Source organism: Sander vitreus, chromosome 22 (genome assembly GCF_031162955.1).
Source record: "Sander vitreus isolate 19-12246 chromosome 22, sanVit1, whole genome shotgun sequence".
Lineage (NCBI taxonomy): Eukaryota > Metazoa > Chordata > Actinopteri > Perciformes > Percidae > Sander > Sander vitreus.
In genome coordinates, this window is record NC_135876.1 from 12,422,436 (window position 1) to 12,439,655 (window position 17,220).

General features: G+C 39.3%; 1 protein-coding gene across 2 annotated transcripts; it reads right to left on the minus strand.

Moving 5' to 3' along the window:
• Nucleotides 1-39: 39 nt before the first annotated feature.
• On the minus strand, nucleotides 40-15,642 carry LOC144536852 (alanine aminotransferase 2-like). Of its 2 annotated transcripts, none has more exons than XM_078280134.1 (12): nucleotides 15,522-15,642; nucleotides 15,241-15,425; nucleotides 11,552-11,641; nucleotides 11,294-11,402; nucleotides 10,978-11,111; nucleotides 8,978-9,221; nucleotides 8,805-8,884; nucleotides 8,128-8,264; nucleotides 7,783-7,957; nucleotides 1,605-1,760; nucleotides 1,394-1,506; nucleotides 40-1,147 (listed from the first exon to the last, which is right to left on the minus strand). In XM_078280134.1, exons 2-12 carry the CDS (start codon nucleotides 15,385-15,387, stop codon nucleotides 1,057-1,059), a joined length of 1,476 nt encoding a protein of 491 aa, XP_078136260.1. In that variant the 5' UTR covers nucleotides 15,388-15,425; nucleotides 15,522-15,642; the 3' UTR covers nucleotides 40-1,056. The 2 variants fall into 2 exon arrangements, with proteins under 2 accessions (XP_078136260.1, XP_078136258.1); XM_078280132.1 differs by having other exon boundaries at nucleotides 15,241-15,429.
• Nucleotides 15,643-17,220: the final 1,578 nt, after the last annotated feature.

A 17,220-nucleotide genomic window follows, 5' to 3' on the forward strand; every position in this document is an offset into this window, starting at 1 on the left:
TGTAACAGCTGACATTGCATACATTTCACATAATGGGTGTTGTAGAAATTCAAGTGTTTTAATCACATTTAACAGTTTACATATCAGTAATACAAATGGCTACAATTTAGGCCTCAGCATGATGCATTCGCTACAGCTAGTCAAGTTATTAAATATACTTTCAACTAATTTGGCTGTATGAGTCTTGGCAGGACAGGGATGCACCTGTTGTGACAAGGACATGCAAGTTATCTTAAACTCTTTATATAACATACAATCAGCAGCACTAGGCACATTTGATCATTACAAACCTGGCTCGGTAATGCTTTATGAAAGTATATATTTTACTGAACATAACATCTTCACATGCTGTACATACACATGAGCAGGGCATCCATCTCTCACTAGTCTAAACAAAGCGTTCAAGGTTCTTCACTGATGCAAAACAGTAAAAACATCTGATTCAGTGAATTACAGCATTGAGGTGAGAGATGTGTATTGCAGGAGGTGACGTGCTGCAGTCGAATAGTCTTTTTTGCTTGGAAAGGTTTCTAGCTGAGTGAAAGGAAGTATCTAACTGGCAGCAATGATCAGAGATGGTTGAATTCTGGAAAGGTGCATCAATGCTTTCTTATCTTCTTCAGCATAGGATAAACCAGACCATTCTTACGAAAGATGATAATCTTGTCCCAACATTTAAAGCGCTGCCTCATTCGGCTGGTAAGAATATATATATGCCGATCTTGCGTAAAGTTAACAATTTTTCAGACAATCCTAATTTGGATTTATGCAGGTAAATATGAGGACAGTAGGGTGAGCTTGAGCAACCATTCTAAAATGGGACTGGTAGCCTATAATCATTTTAATTCCAATTTTGGTAATGAAGTAATATTTTGCACTGGGTTGTCCCGGTTATATAGCCTGCATGGAACGACACAGTAACACGGCTCGGACATTTTCCATCTACGTCAAGGAAAAGGTTGTTTTTTTTTACTATTCGACTGCAGCCTTACTGCTGCCTCCTTAACAAAAAGGCACTTAAAGATACTGGCACTGAATGAGTTGGTCTCCTGATCGTTATGAAAACTCTTGTGTGAACCGCACGTGGAAGTCACTGATCTTCTGCAGCACAATCTTCAGCTTCTCAGTAGGAGGCAATATGGTCATCCTGGACACAATGGCAGGAAGAAGGATGTGAGTTATTAGCAAAAAATACACTTTTTACAACAAGACAAAATGGTGCAGTATAAGTAGAAAGGAAACAATATCTTGTCAGGTTTAAATGACCTAAAAAAAACATGATCTTGTATGTACTGATTATAGCACAGAATGCTTGCAATAGGCTTTTTCCACCATGAAGTTAAGGAAGAACAAACACTTTGACCCTGAACAGAGATGGTTTAGCTGTGCTAACCTAAAGTGGAAGGTTCCCTCTCTCTGGCCAAAGCCACTACCTGGCACCAGGCAGATACCCTCCTCCTCCAGCAACCTCATGCAGTAGAACATGTCTGGGACCTGGCCTTCCTCCTACGGATGGACACACACACACACACTTTTTTTTAAAACACAGGAGTAAATCAGGATGAGGCTTATTCTTGAGAGGTAGGGGTGTGTGTCTATCAGACCTTTGCCTCGTCGATGGCCTTCTGCGGCAGAGCGATGCGGGGGAAGGTGTACATGGCCCCCTGCACAGGGTTACAGGTGATGCCGGGTACTTCATTGAAGATCTGCTCCGTCAGCCTGGCCTTCTCTGCTAAAGCTGCTAACACTGCTGTCCGCTCCTGAAGGGAAAGCAAAAGTTTAAAAAGGTTTATGGTGTATATTCTTATGATTATCTTCAACATCGTGTGGTTAACATATCCATGCTGGTAATAAAAATATTGTCTTGCTTCCAATTTTTACATTCTAAAGTGGGTTTAACAGTTATGTCAGTGTGATACTGTATACTACCACTTAAACCAAATCTCTTGTGAAACATGTTATAAAAAAATCCATAGTATAGTTTGCCATAAAAAGTATAGAATGTCATTAAAAAGTCATGTTAAAAAGTCCCAAAAATGTTATGGACAAAAACGTCATAGTAAAGTATGTCGGAAAAGTCACAAATGAGTCAGTATGTGGAAAGCAGTCAGTCAATAGTATATTATGTGGAAAAAGTCATAGTATTGTATGTTGAAAAAAAGTCATAGTATGTCAAAAAAGTGGAAAAAAGTTTAGTACATAGCATGATAAAAAAAAAAAGTCCTATTGTAATATGTCAAAAGGTCATAGTATAGCATGTCGAAAAAGTGGAAAAAAGTCATACTATATTTTTTATGTCGAAATAAGTTATAGTATGTCGAAAAAAAGTGGAAAGTAAGTAATAGTATAGTACGTTGAATAAGGTGTGGAAAAAGTCATAGTATTGCATGTGGGAAAAAAAAAAATCAAAGTATAGTATGTTGAAAAAAGTGGGGAAAAAGTATTAAAAAAAAAGTATAGTATGTCAAAAACAAAATAGCATTTTGAAAAAAGTAACAGTACATTATGTCGAAAAAAGTCATAGTATTGTATGTGGAAAAACGTCATAGTATAGAATGTTTGGAAAAAGTCATAGTATGACAAAAAGTGGAAAAAAAAGTTTAGTATATATTATAGTATAAGGAGTCATAATGTAGTAGGTCAAAAGGTCATAGTATTGTATGTCGAAAACAGTCGTACTATATAGTATGTCAAATAAAGTGGAAAAAAGTCACAGTATAGTACATTGAAAAAAAGTGGGGAAAAAGTCAAAGTATAGTATGTCAAAAAAAAAGTGGGGAAAAAGTCAGGATGGTATGTCAAAAAAAGTGGGGAAAAAGTCAGGATAGTATGTCAAAAAAAGTGGGGAAAAAGTCAGGATGGTAGGTCAAAAAAAGTGGGGAAAAAGTCAGGATAGTATGTCAAAAAAAGTGGGGAAAAAGTCAGGATAGTATGTCGAAAATAGTCATAGTATGTCAAAAAAGTGGAAAATAAGTTATAGTATAGTACGTCGAAAAAGTGGAAAGAAAGCAATAGTATAGGATGTTTAAAAGAGTTATAGTATGTGGAAAAAAGTCAGTCATAGTATAGTATGTCAAAAAAAGTGGAAAAAAGTCATAGTATAGTATGTGGAAAAAAGTCATAGTATCGTATGTCAAACAGTCGTACTATATAGTATGTCGAATAAAGTGGAAAAAAAGTCATAGTATAGTACAGTTGTGTTCAAAATAATAGCAGTCCAACATCACTAACCTCATAAATCACATTTTTTGGTAGAAGTGATATTTCTACATGGCAAATAATTTACTAGTAAGTGTTGTAGAGTCATAGAAAACCAACAGACCCAACAGTCATGACATGAATGCTGCTCATTATGTGTAATTGAATCTGTAATTGAAGGGGCATGTTCAAAATAATAGCAGTGTTGTTTAATTAGTGAGGTGATCGATTCTGTGAAGAAACCGGTGTCAATTATGGCCCATATTGAAGGAAGGAAGGAAGGAAGGAGGCAAATGTTTGGCATGCTGGTGATAGTGCATTTCACACTGAAATACTCAGCAAAATGGGTCATTCCAGACATTGCTCTGAGGAACAGCGGACTGATTAAAAAGTTGGTTGGAGAGGGGAAAACCTAAAGAAGTGCAGAAAATTATAGGCTGCTCAGCCAAAATGATTTCAAATGCCTTGAAATGGCATCCAAAGCCTGAACAACGTGGGAAAAAACGGTCAACTACCATTCAAATGGATCAAAGAATAGCCAAAATGGCAAAGGCTCAACTAATGATCAGCTCCAGGAAAATCAAAGAAGACTTAAAAAGTTACCTGTGAGTACTGTTATGATCAGAAGAAGGCTATGTGAAGCAAAGCTATCAGCTAGAAGCCCCCGCAAAGTCCCATTGCTGAAAAAAAGACGATGATGTACTGAATAGGTTGAGATTTGCCAAAGGACATTGACTGGCCAAAGGAGAAATGGGGCAACATTCAGTGGACTGATGAGAGCAAAATTGTTCTTTTTGGGTCTAGGGGCAGCAGACAGTTTGTCCGACGACCCCCATGCACTGAATTCAAGCCACAGTACACTGTGAAGACAATAAAGCACGGTGGTGCAAAGATCTTGTTAAGGGGAGGTTTCTCATACCGTGGTGTTGGGCTTTTTTAATCGCATACCAGGGATCATGGATCAGTTTCAATACATCAAAATACTTGAAGAGGTCATGTTGCCTTATGCTGAAGAGGAAATGCCTTTGAAATGGGTCTTTCAACAAGCCAATGACCCAAAACACACCAGTAAACCCTATAGAAAACTTGTGGGGTGACATCAAAAATGCTGTTTCTGAGGCAAAACCCAGTAATGCAGAGGAATTGTGGAATGTAGTTCAATCGTCCTGGGCTGGAATACCTGTTCACAGGTGCCAGAAGTTGGTCGACTCCATGCAACACAGATGTGAAGCAGTTCTCAGAAATAATGGTTATGCAACTAAATATTAGTGCAGTGATTCAAAGTAAAGCAAACCCTTGAAACATTTTTCAGTTTATACAGTAAAATGTTTGAGATAGTAAAGAAAAATGCAAATACTGCTATTTCTTTGAACAGCCTAATATTCCTTCTTCACTTTCTGTAAAGGTATAGCACAAACATGATTTTGATTTTGATATTTTGATTTGGAATTGAATGTGCAGTGTTCCCAATGCATTGATATTATGGAATTAAAAGCTATTCTAAAGGATTTTGGGCATTATTCACTGTTTTAAAACACACTGCTATTATTCTGTACACAACAGTATGTTGAAAAAAGTCATAGTACAGTATGTCAAAAAGTCATAGTATTGTATGTGGAAAAAAGTCATAGTATGTCAAAAAAGTGAGAAAAAAAGTTTAGTATATCAAAAGGTAATAGTATAGCATGTCGAAAAAAAGTATAAAAAAAGTCATAGTACATCGAAAAAGTGGAAAAAAGTTATGCTGTATTTATGTCGAAAAAAGTGGAAATAAGTTATAGTATGTCGAAAAAACTGGAAAGAAAGTAAAAGTATAGTACGTTTAAAAGAGTTATAGTATGTCAAAAAAAGTCAGTCATAGTATAGTATGTCAAAAAAAAGTGGAAAAAAGTCATAGTATAGTATGTGGAAAAAAGTCAGTATAGTATGTCGAAAAAAGTCATAGTATGTCAAAAAAGTGTAGTATTTAGTATGATAAAAAGAGTCAGTTTAGTATTTCAAAAGGTCATAGTATAGCATGTCAAAAAAAGTCGAAATAAGTTATAGTATGTCGAAAAAAGTGGAAAGAAAGTAATAGTACGTTGAATAAAGTGGAAAAAAGTCATAGTATAGTAAGTCGAAAAAAGTCATAGTATAGTATGTAGAAAAAAGTCATAGTATGTCGAAAAAAAAAGTCATAGTATTGTATGTCGAAAACAGTCGTACTATAGTATGTTGAATAAAGTGGAAAAAGTCATAGTATAGCATGTCAAAAAAGTGGAAGAAAGTCATAGTATGTTGAAAAGAGTCATAGTATAGTAAGTCGAAAAAAAAAAGAAAAAAAATAGCATTTTGAAAAAAGTAAAAAAACAAACAAAAAAAAAATAGTATACCATGTCGAAAAAAGTGATAAAAAGTCATAGTATTTTATGTGGAAAAAAAGTCATAAAAGAGTTACAGTATAGTATGTTGAATAAAGTGGAAAAAAGTTTAGTATATAGTATAGTATGATGAAAAGAGTCTTAGTGTAGTATGTCAAAAGGTCATAGTATAGTTGTCGAAAAAAAGTCTGTCAATAGTACAGTATATCGAAAAAAGTGGAAAGAAAGTCATAGTATAGTATGTGGAAAAAAGTCAAAAAAAGAGTCATAGTATGTTGAATAAAGTGGAAAAAGTCATAGTATAGTATGTCGGAAAAAAACAAAATAGCATTTTGAAAAAAGTAAAAAAAACTGAATATATACTATAGTATAAAAAAGTGTCATAGTATAGTATGTCGAAAAAAAAGTCATAGTACGTCGAAAAAGTGGAAAAAAAAAAGTCATAGTATAGGATGTTGAAAAAAGTCAGTCATGTGAACAGATTAGGACACCCATGCTAAAGTTGACTAAAGAGAGGAATATTTATAAAAAAATAAAAATAAAAAAAAAATCCATCTTTAGGAAATTGATCTTAATGCCTTAATTAAAAAAAACTTAAAAAAAAATAAAAATCCATCTTTAGGAAATTGATCTTAATGCCTTAATTAAAAAAAAAAAAAGAGGAAAAATCCAATCTTTAAGGACACCAATGGTTTTATTTCAGTTAGCCGAATAGCTGGTTTGATTTGCATTGAGAGATGATTTTATGGAAAGTACCCCATGCCAATCTCTAGGTATGGTGAAGGGTATGTGATGATGTGGGGCTATTTTAATTCCAAAAGGCCAAGGGAACTTTATCAGGATGCATAGTATCCTGGATCCATGAAATAACTGGCCTTTAAAAATAAAAATCTGCACGTCTCTATGGGAATTTAACATAGGGGTGTACTTACTTATGCCCCCTGTATTTTAAGGAAGAACATTTATTTATTTATGATACATTATTCATTCACAAAGAAAATTGGTGTCCTTAAAGATTGGATTTTTCCTAATTTTTTTAATTAAGGCATTAAGATTACTTTCCAAAAGATGATTTTTTTTATTCCTCTTTTTAGTCAACTTTAGAATGGGTGTAATAATTTTTTCACATGACTGTAATATGTTAAAGAGTCATTATAGAATGTCAAAAGGTCATAGTATTGTATGTCGAAAAAGTGGAAAATTCAAGAAAAAATAAAAATAAAGTGGAAACAAAGTCATAGTATGTCAAAAGGTCATAGTATTGTATGTCGAAAAAAAGTTATATAGTACGTCGAAAAAGCTCATAGTATAGGATGTCGAAAAAAGTCCTGCAGTTTTTCCTCGCCACCGTCAGTCCAAGTGCTTGGATATGAGGGAACGAGGGTGTCTGTAAATTATAGTATGGTCTTAACCTGAGGCCTGTACTACGAAGCAAGATTTGGCGTCAACGAGGTAACTTCAGGTTCAACCCAGGATTTTCTGTACCACGATGGTGGATCACTTGTTACCGGGTTCAATCGCCGTGGTAAGTTATGCTGAACACCTAATCTGGTCGGGAGCAGGTTATGTTGGAGATTAGAGATCAACCGGTGTAAAAGCACCGCCTACTGACCAATCAATACTCGATTGATAACGGCGTCACCGTTCTTAGAAGATCAGGCGGAGCTCGGTGCGCGGAGAGGGAGAGAGAGAGGGAAAGAGGGATGCGCTCATAAAAGTTAAAACATTTAGAGACCGACAACCCCGTTAACATTCCCTGATGGGAATTTTTATGAAATATATAGATTTTAATGGGAGGGAATTACATATAGGCAGACACAGGTTATGTGGGACCGCGGTTGTTAGGCTAGGTGAAGCCGGGTAACTGAAATCAATCCAGGCAGGCATGTTGATCTTGATTCGTAGTACAGGCCTCTGCTCTATATGAAAAGTGTCCTGAGATAACTTCGGTTATGATTTTACACTATAGATAAATTGAAAAGTATGTCAAAAAAAAACAATGTCAACAACCCTCACTCACACTAACCCTGTCAAAACAGTCATAGTATAATATGCCATTAAAATGTCATAAAAAGTCATAGTAAATTACGTTTAAGTCACATACATACATACTCCTCTTAACAAAACTCAAACCTCTTTACACTGAATGCAGGCTGTGTGTGCAGAGATTATATGCTGTGGTGTATATTAGTGTTTACATAAATACATTTTGTGTTTTGCAGACCTTCATAAATGTGTTGTAGGAGGGTTCATCAGGCTGCGGGGGGTTGACCACAAGGTCCAGGAGAGCCTGTCCTGGAACGGGGGGGCAAAGACGCACAGACACCAGTTTTGTAAGTTGAGCCTTCACTTCAGGGTCCATGTTAATCACTTCCATGTAGCCTCCACGGAATCCACATCTGACAAAAGCAAACAGAGGTAAAGAATAAGTCAAATACAAAGCATACTCTTAGTACAGGTGATGTACACGTCACCAATGGGAGCTTAGTTTGTAGAAGTAACACCTCCAAGTGTCTTTAAGTATAAATATACAAGAAAGTCTTGTCCGTGTGTGTTTCTAGCTACTCACTCTCCCATGTAGCATTTGGAGGTAGAGTGGAAGGAGGCCATCTCCACTGTACTGGAGTATGCTGGTCCCATCTCAAACAACACCTTCTTAAAGGAGTGAAACTTACAGCCCTCTGCATACACATTATCCTGGTAGACCTGACATAGAAAAACAGCTTATTAAAAAACACATTATCCAAAAAGATTAAACTGAAATGTGCAATTAGTATATCTTCAATAGTTTACTGAAAAGGGGTCATGAAGAGCAAATGTGCTCATAACAAATTTACTGTATTTAACTTCTGTAGTAATGAATTAAATGAGAATAGGTTACCATGTTCATAAATTACCCTTAATTATTTTTGAAATCAATTTGAAGTGTATTCAGTCATCAACAAGGATGATAGATACGTACAGTTTTGTCTAGTTACTTTTTCAAAGCTGTATGATCATTTTCAAAGCTGTAGTTAGTGGTGGTGCTGTACCGGACGGCATTATGTTGAGGTGTTTTTGTCAACCACTATTCAGTGTAAATGCATCAGATAACTATCAGAAAATTGTTACCCTGCTCTGTGTGTGGGTTGAAATTCTGAAGGTTCTTATAATTGTGGTCGAATCCCAAACAGGGATGTGAAAGAAGGCGAAAAAAAATTTTTGCTCTTAAAAACGCAGAAGAATCGGAGTGAAATGACGTATTACTTCATCAGCCATGAGGAAGAGATGCTCCTCTTTAGCAAATCGGATCACATCTTCGATGCACTGTCTGCTCTGGACCTGACCTATCACACAGGGCAACCAGAAGTTTATGATGCAAGTTGGACGTATACACACAGCATTTAAAAACCCACATAAACTGCTATCACCGCACATACCGGTGGGGTTTCCGGGGTTGATGATGCAGAGGACGCGGGGATTGCAGTGCTGCCTGGCTGCATCGACGGCTCTCTTGAGCTCCGCGACATCCAGACTCCAACACTTGTCCTCGTCCAGATAGTAACTGATCTGCACGGCACCCAGGTCTGCCAAGGCGGCCGAGTACAGAGGGTACTGGGGGATGGAGATCATCACTCCTGTCCGGTCACGGCCCTCGCCACACACCAGCAACTTCAGCATGGTCTGGGATTAGGAGGTGTAGGGAGGAAGATAGGAAAGGAGGGGAAAAGAGAAATGATGAAAGTTGAGGTGGTAGTAGTACTGGAGGACAAAATGTGGAAGAACATACAGTATATGGACTGGCAGGATGTTCCCTTCAGTGTCGGAAAAGTATCTACAGCAGGGCTCCAGAGTGCGACCCAACATTTTCGTTGGTCTGTCTCTGTGTGCATGTGTGTGTAGAGTTGGGTCCAGACAGGAGGCTGATGTGCCCCAAAGCGCTGCCCGACAGAGAGCTCTATGTGCAATTAGAAAAGTACAGAGAAGCGATTCGCTTGCTAACCGCCGTTGAATAATTGCAATTCTGCCGTGAACAGCCAGGCTACTCCTCACCCGAGAACTTAATTGTTTGTGGCGCTTTGCGGCCCTTACCACCTCCTAAACCATTGCCCAGCTCGATCTGCTCGGTGCATCGTGCCGGGGCTCCGCAAAAAAATAAATAGACTATGCGTCACAAGTAATAAGTAAAGTAATGGTTTAAGCAGAAATAAGACATGCACAACATTTAAAATAGTAATCATTCAAATGATACGAAAGATCCATTTTCTATTCTAGATTAAACAGATATGAAGTGGTTAGACATGCTGTCCACAACAGAAACAAGAGGATGCCACTAAAGTTCTGAACGCTTTATTGATCACTTTAACAGAGTTAGCACAGCCTTTCAGCTGAAGTTGAGTTTATTGCAGCACCCAAAAGCTAGCCTGGCTCCGCCCTCCTATGTACTTCCACTCAATTTTCATTTTCCTTCAGCACTCTGTCTGGGTTTGGGTTTGGTCCGTTGTGGCAACGCAACGTTAAAGCCCGAGCAAGAACAATCTTTGCTGAGTTTTGTTGGTGGCCATGATGTCATGGCCCTCCTCCCCACGGGGTTCGGGAAAAGTTTGATTTTCCAGCTCGCTCCGTTAGTGGTGAAGGAGTTGGCTAAGGCGAACGTTAGCGATGCTAAGCCGATAGTTATTGTCGTCGTCGTCGTCCCCCCTCGTTAACCTGGTCCTACCAGACAGTACGTAGGAGGGCGGAGCCAGGCTACCAGAGTGGCTCTGGGCAGATCCAACAAAGACTTCAACAGAGTACCCGTCTTCAAGGAAGTTAACACTTGTCAATGGAGAGTGGCCAGACTCTGTACAATTGAAATGTACGAGAGTCTGGTAGGACCAGGCTACCCAAAAGCCATAGTGAAAAATCTTTGGTGCATCTAAATGAAAAAGATAGGTGCATCAGTGCAACCAATAAAAATAATTAGTCTGGAGCCCTGTACAGTATTTATTAAAGCAGGTATATGTATAACCAATCACGTTTGGTGATTTTGCACGTAGACAGTTACATAATACAAGACAAACTTGCTGGAGATGGGCAGATCTACTTAAGGACAGCAGAATAAACAAACACACCTACACTGAGGGCCAAAATGTCACAGTAACACTGCAGGCAGTCAACAGTAGATATCTTGTAATTATACAGTTGAGTGTATCTTAAGGTCATTCAGTAGCCTGATTAGGTTGCATAAAACGAGAGAAAGCTGTATTGACAGTTACAAAGGTCTGTGGGTGGAGTAAAGTCATAGATGTGCAAAGTACAGCTGAGTATATAATTAACAGAAGTTGAACAAAGAAGAGAGCCATTGGCCAATTATACCAAAAGTATGTGACTGTCTAATGTGCTGGAACTCGAGGTCTGACTCAGGAGAAGAGACAATTTAAAAAGTGTAAACCCATACCACAATGGCATCACTGGCTCCAGTGGAGAGGTAGATGTTGTCAGGGTTGGAGGGGATTCCACCATCTCTCTTCTCTATGTAGCGCGCCACATCCTGACGGACACACTCTATGCCCTGGCTAGCACTGTAGGCCCCTTGAACACATGAAAATGAACTTTGATTCAAACAAAACACACTACATTGATCAGTTGATGCTCGGTTTCAATAGTGTACAGAATGTCCAAATGAATGATTAATGAAGGTGGATGCTGGTGACGTGTGTGTTGGAAGGAGGGGGTATAAATGTGGTTGGTGGAGCGAGGGGGAGATGACTGACCTATACTGTGGCCACCACAGGCCTCGAGAATACGCCGCGCTCTGTGCTTGGCATCCTCTGGAAACTTGTTGTCTTCCAGGAGTTCAGGGTAAGAACACAGAGCCAAGACCTGAGAAAGGAGGAGGGTAAAAAAAAAAAAGAACAGGCACCATGGTACATTCAGTATGTATGGATATAGTAAGTCCCATTTCACGTGGAACAATGAATGCTACCTGATTATTAAATACAAACACTCAAAACGGTAGAAAGTTGTCCTACCTGTCTGAGAAATGAGATTGGTTTCTGACCCATGGCGTGCGCATCGCCTATGTTAGCCTTGATGACTTCTGTGAAAGGTTTCTTGACTCCCTAGGACAGAGAACTGGTCAGGTGAATCTCGAAGCAGAAATTAAAGGAACAAGTCTTGATCTTACATCAAAAGCAACAGCTCCTCAACAACCGGAGTGTGTGTGAACATGTAACAAGGAGTACTGTAAGTGGGAGACATATGAGTTGAGATACAGTTGAAACTTCTCTCTACACTGAGAGTTAGACTTCCTTTTCCCCTCATATGTCCCGCTTTCTCCCTTTTGCCGTCTTTATATGATAAAGAAAAACTACTATTACCGCCGGGCTACATTACTAACCTAACAAATTAGGCTTCAAATTGTAAAAGGCTATCACGATAAGGAACTTTTTGCATTTGTAGAGCCTCAAATTGTCCCTTACAGGACTTCGGTTGTGGGAAAATAATATCTTCCAGACACAGATGGTTAATAACTACATCACATCTGTGTACACCACCTGATGGCTCAGCATGTAAATCAAACCAAAGACAACTATATTCATTTCACACATGCACCTAAACTCAGTAGCATCCTGGCAAAGGGTCTGGTTTGGCATGCGCAGCAGGAAGTGCTGGCCTGGGCAGAGAGGACGCTGCTGCTGCTGCTGGGGCTCACGGAGACAGAGCACCCTTCCGTTTCTTGTCATGTATTTCCAGAAGAATTGCTGGCTTAATCCAATTGCGTGACAAGCTTGAGTCCTTTTCTATTACATTTCTCTTCTCAACTCACTATTCATCTTTATGGATTTAGAAAGCCTTTCATCTCTTTGGCCTAATTGGACCGGCAAACTCTTGTTTGGTGCCTGTACGTCTGTTTGCTGGTCACAACGTGCTGCACCTGTTGCTGTTTATCACATGAGGTAATGTGACAATAGATAGTCACGCTTTATTCCCTGTTACTTTTAACCGGGGCTGAGCATTGATAATTCTGGGCTTTTGTGAATTATAGTCAATATATTTATTACATTTCACTGCATGCTGATGTGAAATACAGTGGAATTACAATGTCCAACAAAACTAAATATGTCCAAAGAAATTCACAATGGACATATTGTGAAGTAAACGCTATTGCAGAGGACATTATATTGTCATAATGGATTTGCATATCGTGCCCGACTGTTGTGGATGCCCTTGATCTGAACTTGATGTAACCATCTCTTTGCTGTGAGTGAAAACATGTCATGGGGGTTATCAAACTCACGCCTCATTTGATCCAGTCAAACCAACAGAAAGCTACAGTAGGAACTGCTCTCACCAATATAGCAAGCTACATTTAAGAATACTTGTCTATCGAGTCACTCCAGAGAGGTTGGGACAGCAAAAACAAAAACTACAATGCAATATGATTTTCTACATGATAAAATACCAGGCAAAAGGCATCCAAGGGCACAGGTAGAACTGTATCAATATTAACATTTCCATGTCCTTGCATGACAGAAAGAGCAAGGCCTACACGGTTCTTTGGGTTAGCATTAAGTCAGATACGAGCTTGTTTGAAATCTAAGTAACTGGACGCAGCAAGTTTCCTTTTTAGTCCCCGTCCCTGCCTTGTCCTCGAGCAACAAAGAGGCTTCTGTTCTCTGGGAAATAGAGAAGCCAGTCGGTTCCCCGGCTCAGCGCTGCGTTCTGCAGCGCGCCCAGCACGGATTACACAAGCCAGACCAGCCCGCCAGGCCAAGAAACCCTCTAGGTCACCAGGCTGAATAGAGCCTGACCTGAATTCATGTTTCATTTAGTCTTATGATATAATGTCAAACTCCCATCCCTCCAACAATGTTCAGTCACGCTAGAATAATGTGACCTGTACTATTTAAAATGTATCTGATGCAGATTGATGAATAACCACTGCTGCTTTGCTCAATACTATTTTTAACAAGATACAAATAGACATGAAAGTAACCCTCCCAATACCACAGTTAACATGAATTACTTTCTGATCTCTTGGTCTATTGTCGCTGATAATGTAGACTTGCCAGCAGTTTAGATCCAAAGCCTGAAAAAGCTTACTGCAGTGCAGGCTCTGTCATGCCAGATGTCTGGGCAAGGATTTATAAGAGTCATCATCACACCAGCGCATGCATGCAAAAACACACACAAACTTGTATAAACCTGCTGAGCCATCAGTAAAAGTGTTCCAGTCAGAGATCGGACAGGAAGCACACCAACAGATGACAAGGCAACTGCAGTAATTAAACCCTTCTTCTGATCCCAGAAAACTCCTGGAATTCACATTGCAGATTGTTTTCATTTGCATTGCGGCAAGTGTAACTAATGTATAAAGCAGGTTTATCTAAGCTCATGTATGTGTCTAAATTACACTCTCTTCTGGTCTTTGGATTTGACCTGTCTAACATAAACTGGTATAATTCATAAGCAAACATTTTATGGTGCTGCAGCAAATAATTCTAGTTATTCCAGGCAAACATTGAGCATAGGTTCCGTTTTTGTTCTTTTCCTTTTTTAAGTACAAGAAAAAGTGGATTCCAAGAACTCGGGCACTTTCAACAGAACTGGGGCTGCTTGTACTAAACCTCCTTGCAGAGAAATGCCTGTGACACTGCTGGGCCTCACAGCTGCAGCTTTGTCCAATGAACTCTTTCCCCATTGGGGAGGAGGTAAGCAAACTCAGAGAGACAAAAGAGTTGGATAGAGAATGTACCCTCTCATCTTACATAATAACTCTCCACGACATACACATCCTCTCAGGCCACTTCAGGCTAGAGTTAGCAGTCTGAACTATGTGTCTCTGCAGAGAGGTTGCATTACAGCCTTTTAAAGACTCCCTGTTCAACATTCTTGCCCTTCCTTAAGAAAGCATGGTGGATCCATGTTACCACAGCAGAGTGTAATATGAGATGAGCAGTGCTGCACAGAACTAACGCCCACCACTGACGTCATGCAGGCTTTTAAAAGTCAACCTACTATATCCCACTCTCTCAGTCCGTCAGCAAAAACTGTCCAAGGCAAGCATCTTATTGATCAGGCCTACCTATTTCCCTTTTCTATTTCTTGAGGACCATATCTTGAGGAAACAGAGCAGGAAACTAACTTGTTTTGCTAACTGTCCACAGTAGCTGGATGTGTACCAAAATAAAGCTGAGGCACTTTTAATGTTTTTGGAGCTGCAGTGTTTTTACTTGGGGGGGGAACTAATTTACAAAAGGTGTTTGGAAATACGTAACGGAAAAAGCTTCATGCAACAAAAAAAGCAACTAGTATCTAGTATCTGACGAGTATCTGGCTGTTTGCTGAAGTCAAATTCCAGCTGTTGAAGTGGTTCAATATTTGTCGTTATCATCCATCTGTCACATACACATAGGCCTATACTCACTATTTGAATTCACAATTTTCTTTGATTTACTATATATTCGCTTTTACCGCTATGAATAACCCACCCAACCCAAATGTGATGTGCCGCATATTGTCATTGATATCATGATTTAAATAAATAAAACAGCTTTTCAAAACTAAAACCTAACTCCCTAAGTGTGCCACAATACACTAGCCAAATGTCTTTTTTTCTCGCGTTTTTTTCTTTTTCTTCGTGCATTATCAAACTTAACTCCGGTCCGCGTGCACCAAGGCGTACATATGTTGCACCCCCACACTTAATTGGCTTTACCTCTTTCAGCTCCTTCTCTATCTGCCCAGCCCGCTGGACTATAGCACCTCGGACCGCGTACTCGACCCGCCTCACATTGGGGTTCATGTTGTCCAAAGTAAGCACCTTGCCCCTGCACGGGACCCCGTTCGCTGCCTGCTGGGACATGTTTGTTATGTCACGCGCACTCCGTCACACTGGACTGGCTATCTGAAACATAAAAGAAGATTTAACATTTTTAAGAATGAACCTTAACTAACCTTACATACATGAGCAGGTAAAAGTGTATCATCTGCTGTTACCAGTTTTTCAGCAGGAACAGCGGAGTAGGAGTCAGTCCGGCTCGTGCGTTTACTCGAACTCCTCTGAGGTCCGGCAGACACCGTTGAGCAGAGTTCATATTCCCACCCGACCGCCACGCCTTCGCTCGCCTTTGCTCGTGGTTGGCTGTATTTCTTCAGTGACTTCGCATGTGACTCTTATCAGCATCAGCGTGCCAAATGACGCCTTTATATGCTGTCGGATAAACGCTTATCTCAAGGGCCCTTCGCGTACAGCAATGGGACAGATACACTTTAGGAGGCAACTTTTAGGACTGAAAGATTGGCATACTTGAGCAATGAGATCCAGCTGTCACTGCAAAATAGATGAAACGGCCTATTCTATTAGTGTTTTGCAGTCGTGTTGAGTAGGTAAGTAAGTAGGTAAGTAAGTAGTAAGTATTGCAAAGCACCTCATTATAGCTAAAGTAAAAGTACTAATACAACAATTTAGAAACACTGCTGCATTCAAAACTTTTATCACATTGATTTTTTTTTTTTTTTTTTCACTTGAAAGCATCCAAAAACCCAACATTGTAGCCTATAATGTTAACAAGTCAAACTGGCTGATTTGTACAAACATGAACACTGAGGAGCTTTACATTTAGAGCTCTGTGACTGTCACTGTGAGTGTGAGACAGATAACCCCCCCCAGATGTCTTGGAAAGGGTTTGGGAAAGACATTTGATATCCCAAACTAAAACAGTTCACCTACAAGCATGTGATGTCCCGGCCACCGTCATGTGTCATACACATGCAATGTGTAATATCGCAGCATCACACGACGGTGTCTGTTGCATTAAGCCTATACCTAATTTAAAAAGTCAAATCAACATCACATAATATATAACACAGCTCTTTCTTAGTCACTCAGCAGCCTTGGCTCACAGTCCAAACATGTCTAAACAAAAGCAGGTTTCATCATCCATGTCCTGGATGGTGTTGAAGTGGGGTTGCATGAGGTACTTAAAAAGGCAAGGTGAAGGGGTGAAAATATTCTTAATATAGCGTACACCTAAGCCAATATTGATTTTTTTTAGGTGGGCCTTTTTTTTAGGTGGCTAAAATATGTTTTGCTGTGTGGCCATGTTCTTCAAATGTGTGTGTGCGTGTGTGTGTGGGCATATCTTAGAGTTTAGAGTATCAGTTGTACCATTAATGCTTTAAATGGTCACTAATTTACTGTATGAAGCTGATGCTCTCTATGCATGTCGCAATACGATGCTTTCATTCTTATCTGTATGTCACTGTCATGTACTGTTGTTCCTGTTGTTAGTACACCTGCTTTCAGTTCATGTGTGTGTGTGTGTGTGTGTGTGTGTGTGTGTATAGAGCCGAAATTCTGAGTAAAAGTGAAATTCTAGGTAAGTGCACCTTAAAGGAAAAAACACTAAAACAAGTTTTCAAAGATAATGTAAAAATGTTATTAATAACCTGAAACAAAGGTTCTCAAGTTTTATCTGAATGTAATATATTATAATTATTTATAACTTTTGTGTACTGGAGTGTTTACTATGAGTATCACGTGCTGCCCTGGCAGATGGATTAGAACGGACTGTGACAGTCATTCACAGCACTTGACGTAAGAGGAAGGGAAAACACATTGGGGGGGGATGTAGTGTAGTGCACAATTTTACCACAAGGGGAAGACATCCTTAACTTTATGTGAACAAGACAGTCC

Bases quoted from the DNA above. Each gene is read 5' to 3' on its own strand.
- LOC144536852 (XM_078280134.1), bottom strand. From the start codon at position 15,387: ATGTCCCAGCAGGCAGCGAACGGGGTCCCGTGCAGGGGCAAGGTGCTT. The intron at 11,112-11,293 runs GTCAGTCATCTC...CATGTGTTCAAG, and splicing joins CTGTGGTGGCCACAGTATAG to GGGCCTACAGTGCTAGCCAG. The intron at 1,507-1,604 runs GTCTGATAGACA...GTCCATCCGTAG, and splicing joins AGGCCATCGACGAGGCAAAG to GAGGAAGGCCAGGTCCCAGA.